The sequence below is a fragment of the Notolabrus celidotus genome, chromosome 2 (genome assembly GCF_009762535.1).
Source record: "Notolabrus celidotus isolate fNotCel1 chromosome 2, fNotCel1.pri, whole genome shotgun sequence".
In the NCBI taxonomy this organism is placed as follows: domain Eukaryota; kingdom Metazoa; phylum Chordata; class Actinopteri; order Labriformes; family Labridae; genus Notolabrus; species Notolabrus celidotus.
The window spans coordinates 11,861,594-11,883,690 of record NC_048273.1 but is presented as its reverse complement, the minus strand read 5'-3'; the positions used below and the strand labels follow the sequence as shown (position 1 = coordinate 11,883,690).

At 40.1% G+C, this 22,097-nt stretch overlaps 1 protein-coding gene across 1 annotated transcript; it reads left to right on the top strand.

The window, feature by feature from the left end:
- The first annotated feature begins 654 nt into the window (after window positions 1-654).
- ddr2a (discoidin domain receptor tyrosine kinase 2a) lies at window positions 655-21,670 on the top strand. The gene is made up of 17 exons (XM_034701414.1): window positions 655-687; window positions 3,013-3,126; window positions 12,081-12,183; window positions 12,809-13,040; window positions 13,343-13,490; window positions 14,782-14,884; window positions 15,407-15,590; window positions 15,688-15,928; window positions 16,118-16,183; window positions 17,501-17,637; window positions 17,740-17,950; window positions 18,055-18,287; window positions 18,382-18,509; window positions 19,026-19,223; window positions 19,333-19,567; window positions 19,698-19,847; window positions 19,926-21,670. The coding sequence occupies exons 2-17, from the start codon at window positions 3,045-3,047 to the stop codon at window positions 20,055-20,057; spliced, it is 2,583 nt and encodes an 860-aa protein (XP_034557305.1). The 5' UTR covers window positions 655-687; window positions 3,013-3,044; the 3' UTR covers window positions 20,058-21,670.
- The last annotated feature ends 427 nt before the right edge of the window (window positions 21,671-22,097 follow it).

Here is a 22,097-nt window from a genome sequence, read left to right as displayed (position 1 = left end):
CTGTATTCATGTACCAGTGAAATACTCTGTTTTTATGGGATGAATCACAGTTCATTTTGACTGAACCAGATTTAGTTATCACATTTTCTTTTATCATTATTTTTCTGAACATCATTGTGTGCCTGGCTTCATTTCCTTTACCAATTGGACTCATGTATTGTAAAAATATCCAACAAACTAAATATAGGAATCTTTTTTAATTTTGATACGAGTCAAACAGTAGTTCTCAGTATTGCGGCCATGTTAGTTTATCTCAGACTGAGTTTGTATTTGTTAGTCTTGGTGGTTTGAGCAGTTCAAACATTGTCAATCCTGTATATGTCAGTTTTAGCTTGTATGTGAAAACCCCTCAGCTCAGCTTTAGGTTGAATACTTACTTTGTCATTGTAACATTTAAGGATACTGATAAATATACACAGTAGTGTCATTGTTCAGCAAGAAAAGAAGGAATTCTGACCTGTTTATGAACAGTTCAAATCAATCACATTTATCCCCTGAAACCAGCACATTTCCTAAAATTCATGATAACTCATCCTTTGTTTTTCTCTTTTTTTGCCCCCCCTTCCAAAGTGACAGCATGCTGTTTGAGAATTTTTTGAGCAGTGATGTTAAATGTCAGTATTTCGCAGTAAAACAGCTAAAACATACAAACACACCAGCACAGTCCAGAGAGTATTCAACCAAAAGGTCAGTTTGCCACCCCTATACAGCACAGGCAGCCTTTACATAAATGTTCCTCTGCACATAGTAAACACATTTTTGACTTCCAAATGCACATAAGCCATCAGGTGTTTGTGTTTCATTAGCTATGAAAAGCTAGGCTTAGTGAAGGGGTCTCAGTGGGAAGTGGCAGTAACCCAAAACTTCAGGAAATGGAAGTAAGAAAAGCAATAAGATTATGTGTGAAGGCACAATGAAAGAAGTTAGAGCATCAGTAATGTCACAGAATTCAGATTGCTAGACCGGATTACTTTAAGCTCCTTTAAGGGTTTTTTAATAGGCTATAAAACAGACCTCTTTAAGAGGAACACATGCAACCATCAAGTTATCATAATGATTATTTCTATGTATTTTAAATGTATTTAAATGCAGCCAACAGACCTTTGTCAGTCAGAGTGATCAGCAGCACACTCCTGGACCAGCCTTTGTTCACATTATCCACAACAAGCAAACACAGTGGGTGATTTATTCGACTGGCAGAATGAGAATATTAAACCTTTTTTAAATTTAGAAACGCTATAACACATAAAAGACAGGATCAGCAAAGAGATAAGAGATACTGCTTTGTCTACAAAGGTGGTCAAGATTGACACAAAATGAAAAATCCTCACAGCAGCTTTAAAAAAAGACTTTTAACAATCAATTATCATCCACAGCTTTGAAAATACACTTCATAACCATGACTGTTTTCCACCCAATTTTTCATACTACCAAATGTCTGATTGTTTTACAGCAAGGCGGTGTGGAAATTTGAGGAAATTTGGCATGAGCTCAACAACAACAAGTCTGGACATGTTTCCCATATACATACTGCAGCGTGTATGAACCTGGACTTCATATACTGTATGTCAGAGGTTCATTTGGACAGAGGTTTAATGGAGAGTCAGCAAACTACCCGTGGAGATCCCTCAGTGAAAATTGGCAGCAATAAATAAGCATGGGGATGCTATGTTAGGGCTGTTATTGTACAGAGCTGTAATCATTGACAGCAGATTAAACGGGACAGGAATAAAAGCCCGGACTGTAGAGCAGCTCCGTCCTATTGACCAGGCCGGAGGACTACTGCTCTGAGCTCCATGCTGCTGGTCTCTCTGTTATTTCAATGGGCAAACGTCAGGAAAATATTGTTTTTGGCCTGCGATGAAGACTGGGATATGTTTGATACACACACACATACTCACATACTGATGTGTGTGAAAATTCCCACAATGCTCTGGTAGTCTTGTTTTATGTCAGGAGTAATTGGGCTTAGATAACCCTGCTTGGAGATGTTTTTTTAGTATTTACATTGGTGTTGTTACAGAAAGACTCTTTTCTGAGTTTAAAAGCATTAGGAAACAAAAGAACTCTTACTTTCATTATTTTTCTCTCTGGCTACATCACATTGTCTCAGTTCTTGCGTGTTTCACAATTATATTACATGAGACTCACTTAACAAGGTGGGAACAATCAAAATGACCTCAGTTATATAACAGAGACTGCAAACTGTAGTAACAGCCCTGAAAATGGGTTCACTGAGTACTCAACTTGGTCATGACCATCTCTACACTGAGCTGATTAAATGAAGGGAACTAAATGGAAACTGTATCAATCGTGGGTAGAAGCTTTTTCAAGCATCTAACCGAACACATCCTCGCCCTGTTGTAAACATTTAATAAGCTTAATTGAATGGGAAGATACCAAGGCTGGATGTCGACTTGTTTGTTTGTTGAACTCGACATTTGCGGTGTCACATAATGAATGAAATGTGGACAGAAACTAGTAGAAAGTAGTTGTTTGCTATGTTCTGCCGTTAGACTAAGTGGTCAGTTGGAGGCGACTGGTTGGCGCTGAATCTGTCCGGCTGAAGTCATGTCTGTGACTCAGTGCCTCACCGTCTCTTTGCCCACTTCCTCCAACATTTTGCCTTTATTTATTCATTCATCATGTGTTCCTACAATTAGTGTGCATTATGTAACAATGTACAAAAAAAGCTTCGTCCCCTCTCCTATGGCTGTATGGTTGATACTGAAATATCACCAGAGTTTAACAGGCCTTTTCTCATAGTGTGATAAAGCACTAAATAAATGGAAAATCCAGTTTGGTGGCAATTATTGTGTCTTTTATTGAGTGAAGTAAAAAAACATGCTTCCAATTAAACTCCCATTTTCCCCTTGTGTATCCAAACAAATATTTGGTTCCCATGAATACAGAGGAGTACAACAAAATAAGATATGTTCATAATGCTATCACCAAGCTATTCATTGTTTCAGAGTGAGCGTTAATGTAACTAGCTATGTCTTTATCTTTCAGATTGGCAGCCTGTCTTTGTGCGTGTGTTTGGAATGAAGCGCCTGCGGGATGTTCACCTCCTCCTGCTCATCCTTCTGCCCCTGTTTGGAGCCGTCACATCACAAGTTAACCCAGGTCTGTTCAGCCGCTCCAATCAAACTGCATCTCTAATTTTTCTGTGTCATGATTAAGGTGTCTCAGACTGCAATGAGATCATATTCAGAAGTTTGTAAATGCAATAAAATGACTTTTGTGAGTTTTGGGTAGTGTTTTCGGGTTCCAGTCCAGACTGGGTCGGATTCAGTTTTTGGCTCGGTGCTGCTTTGTGGTCCTCTCTCTCTGGTTTGGGCCCTTTGATCCCAGCAAGCACAGCTCTCTCCAGCTCTCTTTGCTGTTTGGGTGGTTTTTGTGATGTCAAAGAAAATGGACCAATAACTTTTAACAAGGAAAGAGAGCAGCAACATTTGGTGGGTAGAAACAGAGTCAAATGGGAAGCAAAGGGTTTTTGGTTATTGTTACAATTCTAGAAATACAGGCGATATTTGCCAGTAAAAACCCAAATCTGGCTACTGTTTATGACTCGGCTCTCAAAGCTTCTGTCATCAGGCTGAGTTTTCTCTATTGTTGAAATGATAATGGTGCACATGTCGTCAGATGCAGACAGTGATAATGATGGTTTTGTCAGAAAGGTTCAACGCAGAGTTCACAGGTCACACTAACCTCACTCTGTCAGGCAGAATTTAAAAAGAACAGTGGAACAACAGTGGAAAAAATGCCCTATCACTTCCACATCCTGCAGTGTATACTCCGCCCCACTTCCACTTGCAAAATGAAATTTCTGACAAAACACTCAACTCTGTGATAAACAAATCCACTTTCATATTGAGAATTCATAAAAAAAACAGTCTATCAAGTTTCAGTTTAACAGGAGTTGACCCAAAGTTTAGAGTTGATGCAGACAGAATTGGTTTCAGTCTATGTCAATCGTATTGAAACAATGAAAAGCAGTCATAAATCATTTAATACAAAAACAATGACACATATGATGACTGTAATGACAAATCTGAAGCATAAACATGAGGTTGTAGTGCTATCCTGGGGGATTCTGTTCCCTCTCAAACTGAGATCAGTCAACAGTGCTGCAGCAAAACCACAAAAATGACTTTTTTTTTTACCAAGTCAACAAAAAGTTATGTTGAGACCTTTTTCAGTCCTAACAGAGTGAGCTGCACAAACACACACAGACACATCATGCACACATCAGCACACACTTAAAACTGGGCTCTCCCGGTTTATCATTCATATGTTCTTTGTGCCAAAGCTAACAGAATAAGAGAGAGCAGTTTTATAAGGAGTTTTTTTAAAAAGCAAGGGATAAAATAAAGAGGGTGAGTGAGATAGAAATCATAGAGACTGTTTATAGAAGGACTTTTCAACTATTTATGCTGTGGTTCCTTTTATTTGCATGTCTCCCCGCTGTTGGTATATTTCTGACCTATTTAGCCAGATGTGAACGTAACATGTGACCCTCAATATAGTTCATATTTTCTACAGAACTCATAGCTTCTAGCACCGAGCAACAAACAACTTGACTGCGGTCATTTTATTGAAGAATCTTCTCAACATTTCAATAAGAGTTTTGAAGGAGTAAGTTTTCGCACAGTGTATATGTGTGTGCATGTGTGTGTGTGTGTGTGTGTGTGTGTGTGTGTGTGTGTGTGTGTGTGTGTGTGTGTGTGTGTGTGTGTGTGTGTGTGTGCATGTGTGCATGTGCGCGCACACGTTTGTATTCATATACCCACATGCACACACATGCTGTGGATCCAGCTATCCCACTGGAGTCTGTGGCTAATGCATACCAGACATTCTGACAGCAGGAAAGTCCATTCAAATAGGCTCTGTCTTCCTCCCCAACCCTTGTGCGTGTTGGTGTTTTTGTGCATGTGTGTGTGTTTGGTGTGCGTTGACCAGTATTAGACCCCTCATAAGTCATGGAGAGGACTTTTGGTGCATCTGATCGTTGTCAAAGTTCAACACGTTCAGTGTTCAAGATAAAGTTTCATATCTCTAATCCGACCCCAGAGATTTCTTTGCTCAAAAAACCACACTTGATTATTGAAAACGATCACCTCCAGTGGCACCAATCACAACCTGCCTTAATATATGGAAGCAGAATATATCCACCTATAATTCTGTCTAATGCTTTCGTTCTGCTGCATTGAGAAGAGGCTCATTTTTCCACAGTCTGGAAATATTCATAGCTGAATTTAGGAGAGCTAAGATGTTGAGTGATGCCAACTTTCCCCTGTTTAAAATTCCCAAGCAATGGAGTTATACCATCCCTGTCTTTCCCATTTTACTCGTGAGTGGGCGAACTTTATTTCACTGCAGAGGGGGACAAGGCGTGGACACGAGCAAAGGCCTGGCAGAGCTGCAAATATTAAGAGGGACTGTTATTGTGTGGGCTTCTGCTCCACAGGATGTTTGGAGTAAATCTTGAATAAGTCATCTGTGATCGAACTTTCTATTTCTCCCTTAGGACACATATCAGTGTAATAACTTGCTGTTTGAATAGCTGATTAGATTGATTTGGCTGTGCTTTCACACATGGATTTATCACAAATGTAAACAAGATGTGATTAACCAGGACACATTTTGGTGATAACATTTAAAATCAACTGACTGAAAGTCACTGAATTTCTTAACCCTCCTGTTATGTTGTGGGTCAAATAGACCCCTTTTAAAGTCTATTTTAGACAATATATGCCTTCAAAACCAGCTAAATGCAGCATAAAAATCTGGGCAGCATGTGACAGAAGAGGTGTCGTGTTAATTTATCAAAATCACCTCATAAAAAAAAAAAATCAAAATGTAAAATGAAATAAACTAAAATCAATGTCATGTAGAACTGTTGTATTTATATTGAGGGCTTTCCAATGTACATTAAAAAAGTTTTAACATTAAATTTAAAGAAAACGAGTTACGAGTTATCCTCATGAATTAACACCATTGGACCAAATCTTGATTTTAAATGGTTAGTAATGGAGTTAAAAATTAGATTAAAAAATGTGTATTGTTTTTTTTTTGGGGGGGGGGGGGGTCTGATACTTTTGGATAATTGCATGTGCCCCGGGTCAAATTGACCCAGATACATTATTGCTGTTCCAGAGAAACAAACATAACAGGAGAGTTAAAATAAGGAGGTAATGGCCACTTAAAGCTGCTGTGAGGAACTTTTGTTTTGTATCGATTCTGGCGCCCCCTTGTGGACAAAGTGATACTTCTTACCTAAAAGTAGTGTTTTCAACAAAAAACTCATCCTGTTGTCTTTTAACAGTCAACTTTATCAGGCAATGTGATTATTTCCATGAAAACAGTCCAATAAAGGTTGTTTCTGAAGCAAGATGGCCATCATCTGGTCTGACACCTACCCCCTAAGGGCGGTTTCAGGCATTAAAAATGACAATAGAGAAGGTGTCAGTGTTGCTGCTGATGGTCTTGTTTGTTATTAAAGGTCATAAAGTGGCATCGGTATTATTTTCAGTCTGTTTCTCAGCCAGTTCAAAACTCCTCACAGGGCCTTTAAAGGCAGTAAAGTTAACACATAACAGAACATGATACAGAGTTAATGTGGCTAACGTGTTAGCTAACAGCTGCCTCTTTATAGATTCAGAATACACACTAGCATTTATGTGAGTTGATTCTGGCTGTCCTATATGAGAGTAACTTTAGCATTCACAGATTATTTCTGCTCGGTTTTGGTCTCCTTTAACCCCTGTGCTCATTAGCTGCTAAATGCTAATAACTAGCGAGTGGCTGATTTTTTCTGTGAGCCACATTGGGGTTAACATTAAGTGCACTGTTTATTTTTTGTCTTGCTGTGTTGATGAGCAACATGGATGAGATCGAAGAGAGGGAACAAGAAAAGTAAAGTTGCTGACCATAAAACCAAAACAACAACCTGAAATGTGCTAAAAGTTCAAAGAACTGCAGAGTTGGCTAATAATTTGCTGTAGGCTTGGGATTACATTGTTGGCTGTTGGGCAAATCTAACATGATCTTTCCTTAAAATATGATAGTAGACAGTGATATAAAAACAACCTAACCTAAAATGCCTTTAGCTGACAGGTATCACCACAGATGTGAACATCAACTTGCGTGACTACAAAGCATTTATGAATGTGTGTGTGAGACTTTATTTTGAGCAGCGGTTAGGCAGCAAACATGACAGAACAAACCTGCCTTTCAGTAGCTTCGGTGCGGTAAAAATCAAGAGGTGAGTGAGGCTTTGGCTCGTTACTCCTTCAAGTCTCTCTCTCTCTCTCTCTCTCTCTGTCTCTCTCTCTCTCTCTCTCTCTACCACACAAGGCTGGTATTTTTCCACCTTTTTCTAGGGTGATATTTTTAGATGCTCTGGCCAAATGCTGAGCCTGATGAGTGGTGTGTGTGTGTGTGTGTGTGTGTGTGTGTGTGTGTGTGCCCAAACGAACACACTGGCCTTCCCCCATGGCTCACCCAAGGGGTCACCTCTGAGAGGGTTGGGTAGATAAATAAACACAGCAAAAACCAACATTGGAGGAGCGGTCACACATCCGGCACGCCATATTAAATCCCGTCCCTCGGACTCTGTGGAGGATGTGGTTAAAGACTCTGATAATGACTCTGATTTTCATCAGTAAGGGTTAGGGTTAGTTCCAAGGCAATGGCTGTGCTTTCCCAAACAAATCATGTTCCACATGTTTGTATCTGCAGGGATTTTTTTTTTTTTTTTTACAACATTTCCTCGAAAAAATCCCAGTTTTTGTCCCACATTGCACAATCACCCCAGCTTGGCCATTGAGAGTGTTTTATTACTGTGCGTCATACCAGTGCAGACAGTGGGAGAGAAGATGAGATGCTATGGTGGGATAATCTCTCTCTTCATGTTGTAGCTGTTTAAACTCTTTACATCTGAGTGAGTGAGGTTACTCTGTTTGCCCTCAAAAGAGCAGAAAAAACTGCAACATATGATTATTTCATCTACTTGGTGTCAGTTATTAACACTCTTGAGTTTACTCTGTTCCCAAACACTAATGCATTTCCTGATCTTGTTCCTCCTTTTTTGATTTGAAGTTGTATATCCGAGATCTCCGCTGTTTCCCTTGAAGTTCAGCATGACCATTTGTGTTTTACTATAGCTATCATAAGTGCAGTTTGGAAACCACAACTGTCATTAAAATGGTTTTGTAATTATGTAGCCAAGGACACCACTAATATGCTAAGAATATGAGAGGAGGAAGATGATTTTTGTTGATGTGGTCTGCTTAAAGCCAAGGCGATCTGGTGCAAGGAGAGAAAGAGGGGGGAAGGGGAGGGGTGTAAACAGTGGGGAATGAATTAAGAGAAAAAGGCAGAAAGGAACAAAGGTTGGAAAGGACAAGTTGAAAAGAGGACAGAGGAGGCGGTAGACATTTGGAAGAGATTTTGTTTGTGCCTCCTTTAAGCCGTCATCGCGTCACTGCCAAGACGAAGCCTGCATGAGTGTGTGGTTGCATCCACGCCTGGTTTTGTGTGTTCAGACATGTGAGTGCTGTATCAGGTCATCGGTCCCAGTCACAAACCTTCAGGGGTTTCCACATCTTGACTTTTGAGCAAATATTTGGAGGAGATCAAGAAAAGAGGAAGAGAGGATCACATTGAGAGAAAAAAAAGGAAAGAACGAGCAGGAGAGGGACAGAAAAGGCCTTGAACCTCGAGCGCTGCTGTTGCTGGCATCTTCTCAAAGGTTTTTCTGTGAGACAAGAGGCCAGGCTAACAGGGTCAGTCTCCCTTAACTTCCGCCTCCAGCTCCACTGAAGGCAGCAACCCAAGGCTATCACATACACAGAAATCAAGAAAAAAAAAGTCCTTCTAAAGGCTCTTTCATCCTTAAACGAGGCTAACTAACGGTCATATCCTGCTAGGTGGAGTTATCAATGTCAGTCCAAAACACAAGATCAAGCCATCACTCTAGATAACATGCAAGGAAGAATTGCCCTTTCATTCTTTCTCTTGGAAACACCCAGAAACGAGTACATTCATTCAGTGCTCTGTAAAGGTTAATTGATACCATGTCAGCTGTGCGTCACGCTCACTTAGCCACTATCCTGCTGAGTCTTAATGACATGAAGATTTACTAAATCACACTATTAACGTTTAGCACCACTTGCCACAAAAGGGGATGAGAGAAAAGAGAGAGGGTTAGGACCACACAGGAGAAGTGAGAGGAGACAGAAAAAAGGAGCATGAGGGGGTGGAGGGGCATGCAGGAAACAGAGGGCATATTGCTTCTATTGACCGCACAGTGGGGGCGTGATAGCCTCAAACTAGACAGCTTTACCACACACACACGGTAACTCACTCCTGTACATGTGCTTGATACCAACACTGTTTGGACTGGCAGAGACACTGAATGGATTCAGCTTATTATTTCAATAAGCAACCACAATTTTAGCAAAAGTGTGTAGTCCCTTGATTGTGTGTGCATGTGTGTTTGTGTGCAGTTCTCTCACATCACTACCCCATCCCTTCATCCAGAACTATCCTTCACATTTTTCAGCTTCTTTTGACAGAAGCTGGGAATTAAGGCGTTTCACTCAGAAATGTCTGAGGGCGTCTGGTGAATGTTTTAGTATGGTTTTGAATTTTCAACTCCAACCAGCGCTGTGGTTGGTCTGAGAAAGTGAGGGAAGCTGCATGTTTAAGAGCATGATGGACCAAGTAGCCTACAAAGTCAACATTCTTTTTTGAAGGGACCTGGTCTTGCAAGGGTTAAAGGGATATTTTAGTTTTTTTGAAGTGGGGTCGTATAAGTTATATTACACTATTGCTCCTGCTAGCCACAATGAGTGCCGATGAGCTCTTCCCCTTTAATGGGAAAATTCCCAGGTGACCGGCAGGCAAGCCAGGCTACAATTTTCTGAGAACAGGACAACTCTTTTGTGTAATTTTGCTAAAGATAAGAAAATATGGTCCAGGCACTCATCACGGTGCAATTGCTTGCTCTACTAGAAAAAATTGCAGCTCTTGACTTGCTCATGCAGGGGAAGAACACTGGTCTGCGAGGTGCGTCTGAAAATAGTGCCAAAAAAAAGGGGGTTTCTGGCGGCAAAGTCAAGAACTGCACTTGACTCACAACACACACGACCCCACTTCAAAAAAACTGAAATATCCCTTTAACAGATATAATAACAACAAATACGCCTTAAAGTAAAAGGTTAAAAAATGCATCTGAGAGCACACAAACTCACTGCTATAAACACCTTATTCACTCACCTATTGCAAAATGTTCCCTTCCACGTTAAATACCTTTACACTGTCGTATCACAGTATTTTCAAAGATTTGCAAGACATTTTAATTTTAAAAATTTGCCAAATTCTTTCCATTCCTCTATTTCCTCTCTAATTAAAGTCAATGGAAGGTTAAAATCCAGAGGAAAAGCACACTATGTTTTAAGAAACTACACAATATTTTATGACTCATCAGCCACTAATAGCTATGACCAAGCAGCTAACACTAGCATCTAAGCCGTTCTGAGCAAGCGAAGCGACAACCTTCAGTTAGAGAAATGAGGTGCTAAAAACTACAGTTAACACCCAAAAAGTCCATCTTTACAACAAGAATAAAAAGGCTGGTACAAAACACGCTTTTGTTCTGAATAGCTGATTTCTCTACTTGCACTCACTTTACAGGGGCTGATTTTTTTACAATTCATTTATTTTAAAGATTTTAACATTTTGAGTTATGCATAATTAAGGGCACCGCCAAATTGACTGACAGGCAGCACACTGCAGCTGTTAGTGAGGAGGCTAAGCCAGCCTCAACTCCACCTCTTTGCTTCTTGTTCAGTTGTCCAAAAGTCAGGTTGAGTCCACATTTTCAATATGGCAGCCGCCGACAGTAGGCTTAAAAACTTTTGCTTCAAAATCCAAATCATATGTGACAGCATCAGTATATGGAGCAAAATTTAGTCAAAAATGTACATCTTTTATTTGTATCTGGGAATGTTATCAAACAGGAATAATTGTTGCTCCTTGTTTCCTTTTACTTTTCAGTAGTTAACGAGTCTTCAGAAAGGTTTCTATGAGAAAAAGAAAACAAAGCAGAGAACATTATAAAAGCATTTGAGCCCCTCACGCTGAGAGTGACATCAAAAGTTCTTCTTGAGATTTGCTTATACAACGAGTCCAGTCTACAACTGAAACAAATGTTACAATCAGAACAAAGATATGATGCATTTAAGGACAACATTATGAAGTATTACATGGAAAGTCTTCATATAAGAACCAATTTTCGCACAGCAAATGCAACAGGGCTGGTTTGTAAGCTACACATAGCAGTAGTTTAATGGTCAAAGATGAAGCCCATCAAATGTTTTTTAATAATGCTCTTCAGGAAGGCCTACAAACAAAACTTTACAAACTTTATATGGGTTTGATATGTATACTAACCAACATCCTCTGAATGACCAACTAGCTTTACAAGTGAAGGCTACAAAGTGTTGTTATGTGTTGCACTGTGGAAAGAGCTTTAATTCGGTATTTAGTGCAGTAGAACTATTCAGTATCACAAATGGTTATGCCAAGTACACATGTATGAGTTTTTCAGAACTTGAGAGCAATTGAGTAAAAGTACTCAGTAGTCACCAACTGCAGGTGCTTAGAAATGAAGCCATTGCAAAAATGCCAAAAACTGTAGTTCCTCAAGTGGTGGATTTACAGGCTGGTCCCAAAAGCAACTAAATCCCCATGTGGCCCTGTATAAAAGTGTCAAGCTTTGCCGCAGAATCTAACATGTGAAAGCTTAGTCCAAGAAACGTTTTGGTCTCTATAGCAGATTTCTCTGTTACTTTAAATGTTTAAGTAAGCAAAATAGCTACCAATTAGCAAATGTGCTTCTAATGACTCATTCTTTTCCAAGGTCCCAGTCTTTGTGAAATACAGGACGAGGGTTCACAGCAAAACAGACATCATTGTGCTGACTGGACATGTCTTGACCATCAGGGAATGATCAGTTTCTTTATTCATCTTCTCTTTTACGTCCTCTTGTTCAACATGCTTTTGTGTTTCAGGTGTGTGTCGGTATCCTCTGGGCATGTCAGGAGGGCAGATCCAGGACGAGGACATCTCTGCCTCCAGCCAGTGGTCTGAATCCACTGCTGCTCGATACGGCAGGTAGGTCTCTCTCTCCCTCACACACACACACACACACACACACACACAAACCTCCTTAATCATGTGGCTGTGAGTAGAACTGATAGCCCAGTTTGTGGTTTACTGCAAATAAACCAGCATAGGCACCTTGCAGGGTAAACCACCCACACACACACACACACACACACACACTCATTATCAGAGTAAACATACTGGGAAGCACGTGTGTGTATGTGTGTGTGTGTGTGTGCGTGTGTGTGTGTGTTTGTGTGTAGAAAAACTTGGGTGGCCTTCAGTAAGTATCAGGATAATGATGTAATATTCCCCATCGACCCTGGCTATGTTTTCAGTCTCTCCCTGCTCCCCCCTGGTCCCCTGCCAACCCCTCACCCAAAATTAACACTTAAAGATGAATTTATGATGCAGGCTGTCACTTTGGTGTTTTTATAACAGGCTGCAAGAACTGAAATCCACCACCGCACTCATTTTTACTTTCCTCTCACCTTTTCTTCTCCAACCTGATCCAAGTTTTCTTCGCCCTTGCTCTTTTCCCTTCCCTGCTGTAATTCTAACAAGAATACCCAACCACTATTTTTTTTCATATCCCCCTCTCTCTCTCCTTCCTTCTCTTTTGTGTCCTCCCCAGGTTGGATTTTGAGGAGGGCGATGGCGCATGGTGTCCAGAGATAACAGTAGAGCCAGACAGCCTGAAGGAGTTTCTCCAGATTGACCTGCGTTCCCTCCACTTTATCACTCTTGTGGGCACACAGGGCCGTCACGCGGGAGGCATCGGTAATGAGTTTGCTCAAATGTACAAGATTAAGTACAGCCGTGATGGAAGCCGCTGGATTTCATGGAGAAACAGGCAGGGAAAGCAGGTCAGTCAACCTACCTACACGCTCTTTTTATCCTTTGCTTGGATGTCAAGCTTGAAACTATCTTGACCTTTATAATAAACATCTAATAAAGATGCACCATGAACTGATACTTATCTGCCTTCAGTTCATATTTTTATGGCATCCCTTTGTTTATATCAGCTATTACTTTGTTTATAGACCTCTCTGAGATAGGACATATCATGGATATATTAATCCTCTCTATCTATAAATGATAGAGTGGCCCTGAGTGTGTTATCATGCTGATGACTCAGTCACTCATGGTGTGCTTGTTTCACCTGCAGGTGATTGATGGAAACATAAATGCCTATGACATCATACTCAAGGACCTGGAGCCACCCATCATCGCCCGTTTCGTCCGTTTTATGCCCGTAACAGATCACTCCATGAATGTCTGCATGAGAGTGGAGCTTTATGGCTGTGAATGGCTGGGTAAGGTTGTTTTTTTTAAGATTGTAAAGACTTGTGAGAAAGGGAGTGGGGACAAAGATCACTCGTATCTTCAACCTTATAAAGATAAAAGAAAGGATCAGCTGATTCTTTATCATCTTTTCAAAACAAAAATGCATTTAAATCAAGCAGCAACCTCCAGTCTCAAAGTATGAAGCCCATGTGGAAGTGTTATAAACTGCAATTCATCAAGAATCCTCTTGAGGATGGCTGCAGAAACACCGGAAACCACATACACACCAATTCATAAAAGACGATCTTTGCAGCATTAATAAACATGTTTACAGCCTGGTTCAAAAAACGGCTTGGCTCTACGTAGCTACTTTCCCTATCGGCGCACACTGAATGGGGGGTGAATTTTTTTCAAACACAACCGTTCAGAAGATATTAAAATTATTAGTTTATGCCCAAATAAGGTCATGACTGACATGACTGACAGGTGGGAACACATGGCTGTTGGTGAGGAGGCTCAGACCCCGCCTCTTTACGTCACACTTTGACTGAAGATTGGCATCAAAACAGCGTTCAGGAACAGATGGGTGACGTCACGGATACTATGTCCATTATTAATGCAGTCTATGGTTTAAATACAGTCCTTTATCCAAAAAATGATATACACTAAAGCAATTACATCCTGTGCTGAAAATCTGTCAAGACACATGTCAAGACTCATGTCTCTTTTGGCTCTTTTGACCCTCTGGACTCTTAAGCTTAAATTGGAAAGATACTGATCCCAATAATTGCTTATGCGTCATTCATCAAACAAACTTGTGATTAAAAAAAATAAAATGATTTGTTAAAACATTTGAGTTTTGAGATTGAGTACAAAATTTAGACATACATATGGAAGAAAGTTTAACTTAGACTACATGGACCTTTTTAGCAAATTCTTTCAGCAAAGCACGCTATTTTTTGAGCATGGAAGCCTTGTACAATTTCAGGTTCAATCAAAGGTGAAGACTTTGAAAAAGTAGGCCCATACACAAAAACCAGTGGAGCACCTTTATGTGCTTTAAAGCAACAGGTGGTAAAATGGGACTTCTGGATATTGATTACTTTTTGTGTTTTGTGCTTATTTGGAATATTTTAATTCAATGGAAGTGTACAAAAAGATTAAATAATAACATAAGCAGACATTTCACAGACTTTTAAAGCTGAAACTTTAGGAAAACTCACGAGACATGTGTTTCCACTACAACTCAGCTTTATGCACAACATTTGAGTGTGAAATGATGAGAAACGCTCTAAAGCTGTGCTGTTCCTTGCTTTACAGATGGTCTCGTGTCATACAATGCTCCAGCGGGAGAACAGATGACTATGCCCTCCTACCCTGTGTATGTCAACGACTCCGTCTATGATGGAGCTGTTATCCGCAGGTATGTGTGTCTTTCATTATTCCCCTCTCCTTTGTTTTACACACACCACCACACTCCTTCATCATTGTTCTCAGCCTTCGTCAGTACTTTTCCCCCCACATTGTTATTGCCTGGTCACCATGGTGACAGCAAAGAGACAGACGGTATGAGTGGGCCATGGTGGTTTACTGTTAAGCAATAGCTCATGGGAATGACTGAGTCAATCCTGCTTTTGGAGTTTAAAAACCGGAGTTAACCAATCAGTATGTTGACAGCAGTGTTTGGATTATGGCATTGTGAATAATGTCCTCCATGACACACACACACATGCTTCCTTCTCTCTGTTCTGGAAACAGTGCAGAGGGAAAAGAAAATGGCCTTTATTACAATATCACAGCCAACTGCAGACGTGAGGGATTGGTTTTATAATGCTGCCACCTAGTGTTCAAAGCTGGTACCATAAAAACTTTTAATAACAGAACTTATTTGAAATATATGATGTTGTTTGGCTGTTTCATGTTTACACATTTACTCTCTTCTCAGTATGACAGAGGGCTTGGGACAGCTTACTGATGGAGTGTGTGGTCTGGATGATTTTGCACACAGCCACGTCTACAATGTGTGGCCCGGGTACGACTATGTGGGCTGGAACAATGAGAGCTTCCCGAGTGGTTATGTTGAAATCATGTTTGAGTTTGACCGAACAAGAAACTTTACCACTATGAAGGTACTTCTTCTGACAATACCATCAAATATTCTCCCCACACTGCTTTTTCTCCCGTCTCATGAACAGTGTCTCCCTATACCTCCTTGTCTGCACCCAGGTCCACTGTAACAACATGTTCTCAAGGCACGTCAAAGCCTTCCGTCAGGTGGTGTGCTACTTCCGCTCCGAATCCGACTGGGAGGCCAACCCACTCTCCTTCAGCCCTGGTGTGGATGAGAAGAACCCCAGTGCTCGCTTTGTCACAGTCAACCTGGCCAATCACATGGCCAGTGCCATCAAGTGCCAGTTCTACTTTGCTGATGCCTGGATGCTGTTCAGCGAGATCACTTTCCAGTCAGGTAGAGGCTGATGAACTGTGTGTATAATCCGATGCCTTGCAATAATTTAGATTTACAGTATAAGGCCTGGAAGTTATGCTTAAATGTGTACATAATTTTGATTTGGAAGTTTTATTTATAACATACATGAAAAGCTATAAGGAAGATTGTTCAGGGTGAGCAGTTCTGATATTCTTTGTGGCTTTCCAGACACTGCAATGTACAACACAACACTGGCTCCACCAAAGACAGGTCTCCCACCTAACTTGCAACCAGGTATGTGTTAATAACTACACATGTACACTTAACAAAGAATTAAACGTTTTAATTAAAAATTCTTGGCATGCATAAAATAGCTATATTTGTCATGTTGGGGGAAAATGGTGTAGAACCCATGTGCAGAAAAAAAAGGTTTTAATAAATAAAAGAACAAAGGGTCCAAACAAAACGTAGTTATAACAACCAAGAACTAAAGCAAAAAGAAAACAAGGGGAAAACAAGGAAAGACAAACAATGATCCGACACAGGACAGGAGAAACAGAGGAACTAAATACACAGAGTAATCAACACAGGTGAAACTAATCAGGTTTAATCAAAAAAAGGAGGGAAACACACAAGGGCAGGAAGTAAAACTAAACTGGAAACACAAGAATCAAGATCTACAAAATAAAACAGGAAAGACAAGGCAAGACTTAAGAAACAAGAAAATACAACAAGAGTCATGGATCACTAAACACACAAGGGAGACAAAGGATAATTTATACAGAATAAACACAGGGAGAAACCAAGGCAAGAAGCACAAGGAAAAAACTAAACTAAACATAGACTCATGACGATGTTCTTGGTTTCATTAATTAACAAGTTAGAGTGCAGATGCAAAAAATACACAATGATGTGATGTCATCAGGAAATCACACTGGTGTACCAGAAGGAAAAGTCAGTTCAGTTTGGATCTTTGATTTCCTGCAAGAAAGAAGTATTTCTGCAGCAAGAGAATTTAAAAACATAACCAAAAGCAAATTCGGACAATTTCAAATTACAGTGAAAGCTTCATTTGTAATAAAGTAGAGAAGGTACAGGAAAAACTAAAAGAATATGGATAGGATGCTAAGTACTTAGCTGTATTGGGAGGTATTAAACAGCTCATCAGATTGAGGACCATACAGTGTATTGTTCATGGACTAAATTCACATAAAGTTGTTGATTCTATATATGACCAACTCAATCTGGAGGTCAGGATGTGCTCAGCGTGCAAAAGAAATACACTAGGACAAAGATCATGTTCATTTTTGTAGTCCTGATTATGGAAACATTTCAATTTGTCTAAGCAGGAAAATTATAGCTGCAGCTAACAACATATTATGTGCTCTGTAATCCAAAACTGTAGGATCCATGATTTGGCACACGTAAAGTACGTGAAGCCGTTAAGTGTTTCAGTCATGCTGTAAATGTATGTAAATTCAGAGTATCAAATAAGCAATTTTTACAAGAATATCCCTAATGTAACTGATGCAGCATGGTACCCTCAATACACATACATGCAAACTTCATCTGGAAAATAAGAAAATATCTCTGTCCCTGCTCCATCCCCAGAGGAGGACCCCACCCACAAAATAGATGACAGCAACACGCGCATTCTGATTGGTTGTCTGGTGGCCATCATTTTCATCCTGGTTGCCATCATTGTCATCATCTTGTGGAGGCAGGTGTGGCAGAAGATGTTGGAGAAGGTGAGATCATCACTGATTTTATGTCATGTTTTGCAGTACCATTAAGTTTCTTTCGGGAGGTGGTCAGATCTGCTACTTCACCCCCAACATCCTTTATTCTAGGCCTCTCGACGGATGCTGGATGATGAACTAACTGCTAGTTTGTCAATACAGAGTGAGACATTCGCCTACAACCACAACCAGTCAAGCACATCCAGTGAGCAGGAGTCTAATTCTACCTATGAGCGCATTTTTCCCCTTGGACCCGACTACCAGGAGCCATCTCGCTTCATCTGTAAGCTACCAGAGTTCGCTCAGAGCTCAGAGGAGCCTGGTATGCAGACATTTACATCTGCTGACTTAAACATGCTGTTTCATTGCTAATCAACAATGTTTGAGCCTTATGAGATTCCTACAGCTTCCTATATTGCCTTACAGCTTCTACCAGCACAGCAGCTTCTAAATCCACCACAGCTACTGTAATCCAAGATGGCGTCCCTCACTATGCAGAGGCAGACATTGTTAACCTGCAAGGTGTGACTGGAAGCAACACATACGCCATCCCTGCACTGACTATGGACCTGCTGTCAGGAAAGGAGGTGGTAGTGGAGGAGTTCCCCAGAAAGCTGCTCACATTTAAAGAGAAGCTGGGAGAGGGACAGTTTGGAGAGGTGTGTGTTCTTTACCAAACTTTATCAGCTTGTAGTTTGTTAATGTTTGGTGTTGTGAATGCTTATGCTGGTCTTTTTCCTTTTCACCTCTCAGGTGCACCTGTGTGAAGCAGATGGAATGCAGGAGTTCATGAATAAAGAGTTTTTATTTGACATCCCTGAAGATCAGCCAGTTTTAGTGGCTGTGAAGATGCTCCGTTCAGATGCCAACAAAAATGCAAGGTAATGACTCCACCAACCATATAATTGCACTCTTTCTAACAGCCAGTAGGGGGCCCTTGATGAAAAGAAATCTGATTCTTCCCTTATGAGTTCCAAAACAACACAGCAGAATGTTCAGTTTGTAAATTATGCTTCCATTTGGAGAAAAAAAATAACGCTGAGCACATTTTAAGGTGTACTACCTTGTGATTATCCACTTGCTATAATAGTAAATGTCAACCCTGGGTAGAGATGAGACAATGCAGATCCAACTCTAGTCAAAATATGGTCACTTAAAGTTGCAGAGAACATAAAGAGGACAACCAATACGTAGAACTTCAGGCTTTAAAAAAGTAGTCCACAAACCCATGCATGTCATGGCAATGGTTACCTCTACTTCCTATGTACAGGCTATGATTGCCCTTACGTCATGAATCAGGAGCAATCTGTGACAAATGCATAATTTTAGCTTGTAGCTAGGATTTCATGAGATTAAAATTTTAAGATGGCAATAATTCTGATTTGTATTTTTTGCAGGAATGATTTCCTGAAAGAGATAAAGATCATGTCACGTTTGAAGGACCCCAACATCATCCGCCTGCTGGCTGTGTGCATCTACAGCGACCCTCTGTGTATGATCACAGAGTATATGGAGAACGGAGATCTCAACCAGTTTCTGTCCCGCCACGAACCTGAGGGACAACTCGCTCTGCTCAGCAATGCACCCACAGTCAGGTGAGTGATGCTGAACCAACTACTATGAGACTTTTGTATTTCTTTGACTTTTTGTGTGTGCGTTTTTTTTCATCCAAAAATATAAGACTGTTTCCTTTCTCTCTTGCAGCTTTAATAATCTGTGTTACATGGCCGGTCAGATAGCATCAGGGATGAAATACCTCTCCTCTCTTAATTTTGTGCATCGAGACTTGGCCACGCGGAATTGCCTGGTTGGCAAAAATTTCACGATAAAGATAGCCGACTTTGGCATGAGCAGAAACCTGTACAGTGGTGACTACTACCGCATACAGGGCAGAGCAGTGCTGCCCATACGCTGGATGTCATGGGAGAGCATCCTGCTGGTAAGAACATTACTAAGTGAACTACTTTTACTTTGTAAAGCTTCCCCTTTGTTTCTATGTGCATGGCCTTTTATTGAACATATTTGCAGATCATGCAGAAAAATGCACTCAGGGCTCTCTTCTTTTGCAGGGAAAGTTTACCACAGCGAGTGATGTATGGGCCTTTGGGGTGACCCTATGGGAGATACTAAACTTCTGCAAGGAGCAACCTTACTCCCAGCTCACTGATGAGCAGGTGATAGAAAACACAGGGGAGTTTTTCAGGGACCAGAAAAGACAGGTGAGCAGTGCTACAAATACAATGCACTTACAAATCATAGCAAATCTCTTGTTTAATTTGTTGCTCTCTATCATGCAGATCTACCTGCCTCAGCCTGTGCTGTGTCCAGACTCACTCTACAAGATCATGCTGAGCTGCTGGAGGAGGAACACAAAGGAACGGCCAGCCTTCCAGGACATACACAGAGCCCTCTTGGAAATGCAAGAATAAGCCAGGGCAATGTTTAAGACAGGGGTTCCCTGTCTGCTCATCTCTGGAAAAGAAATAGTGCATTACAGGTGTAGACCATGATTCAGACACAATCCAGGTTTAAGCTCACTTGTTTCAGTGGAGAAACAGGATTTGATGATTGGGGAACACTGTTTCATGGACTTTCACAAAAATGGACTACCAGAGACTTTTTGTGTGCATCAAATCTCGACATGCATACAGCTATTGGTGGAGAAGTCTATTATGTTTTACAATACAACAACCCCAAAACATATTTAAGGTTTGGTTGTGAAGTGTTAAGGGACCAAAAAATAAATGTAGCAAGTGACATTTGGCACTTTTGAAAATGTATTAGAATTATATTGTGTACTCAGTTCAAATTCCCCGTGTGTTTAACAACAAAAGTATGCGACATTGTTGAAAAGCTTTCTTTTGGAGGACTGCTTGAATGTAGAAGAGGGAAAGTGAAGCAACACTACTGTCACATTTCTTGATGTTTCAAGAACTTCATCTCAAGGCCACAGATTTCAAACAGAAAAGAAATACAAAGTAACTCAGTGTCTGAGTTTCCCATGGTTATTTGAAGTGTATATGACTGTATACCTTCTATAGATGAGTCTAAATCTCAAATAGCAATATTTTGTATTAGTATTTATATGTTAATATGTGTTTTTTCAGTTTCTGTTTTGTTGATATGTGTCTATTGATATGCTTTTGTGCATATTGTATCGAATTTGAAATGATAGTAACTTTTGAGCTCACATTTTGATCTTTAAAAACAAAGAGCCTTCAAATATTTTTGGTGCGAACTTCATTGGCCACAAGCTAACGTCAGCAGAAAGCTCTTTGACAGGTGATCAGATATTAAAGACCTTATCAGAATGCAGGTTGGTTGGTATGTGTTATGTTGGTTCAACAGCATGTGTTCACAGTCAGATTGATAGGAGCATGTTACAAGTATATATTGCTGGATGAATCAGCAATGCAGAGGAAATGAGAATGCTCAGTCTAAAGAATGAAACAGGATGACTACTCCACATGTTTATATGAGTTTATGAAAATTATCTAATAGAGCTAATAATTCCATTTCAGATTTTAGCTATCAGTTCAGTCAGTTTTTTCTTCCTTTAATTGCTTTATGCTGGATTCTTTCTTCTTTTCCTGCACTATTTTGTGTATAACTCTCTAAAGGCACCAACGTCATACTGCAGACACCTGTTTCAGTGACTTCTGTTGTGTTTACAAGCTCTTTTCTCTTATCAGAGGCCTTTGCTCCACTTCCACGGTGCATAACTGACACTCCTATTTGACCTAATGTAGAGTCTTGTTTTGTGTTGTGCTAGCAGGGAAGATCATCAGTACGGGCTTAAACCATATTTTTGGAGACAGATTATGGTTTTTTCGTGATTGCAATTAATAGCATTTCCATTCCTGTGAGTGTTATAAATCAATCAGATGTATAGTTGTAAAAAGTTGAATGGCACAATGTCATGTTTTATTACATATTTGTACTCAAATGTTTGTTTTTCATTGAAAATGTTTTTATATGTCTTCGTAAACAGAAGTTGTACATTGGTGGCCCGAATACAAATAAATTCGAAACGTTTGATGAAGCTTCTGCCTTATTCACAGTGGTGGACAAAGTACACAGCTTCATTACTGAAGTCAAAGTATAGATCCTTCAGGTCAAATATTACTCCAATACAAGTGAAAGTTGTTCAGTCAGATTATTACTTGAGTTAAAGTACTGAAGTACTTGCATTTAAAAATATTTAAGTATTCAAAGTACTTCTTAAAAAATGTCTAAATGTTTTTTCACAAAGCATGATGACAGTCAAGAATACATAGGAGTACATTCGCTTACATTATGTTTATCTAGAAAACATTATTTGAAATCTCTAAAAACTATACCATGGAATAAAAGAAACTAAGTTACTCCAAGCACAGACAACTTTAGTTTGAAATGTTCATCTGGAATGAAACAAATGTTATGTAGCTCAACACACTTTCTCAGGTTGGACAGTGAATTTTTGAATGTTT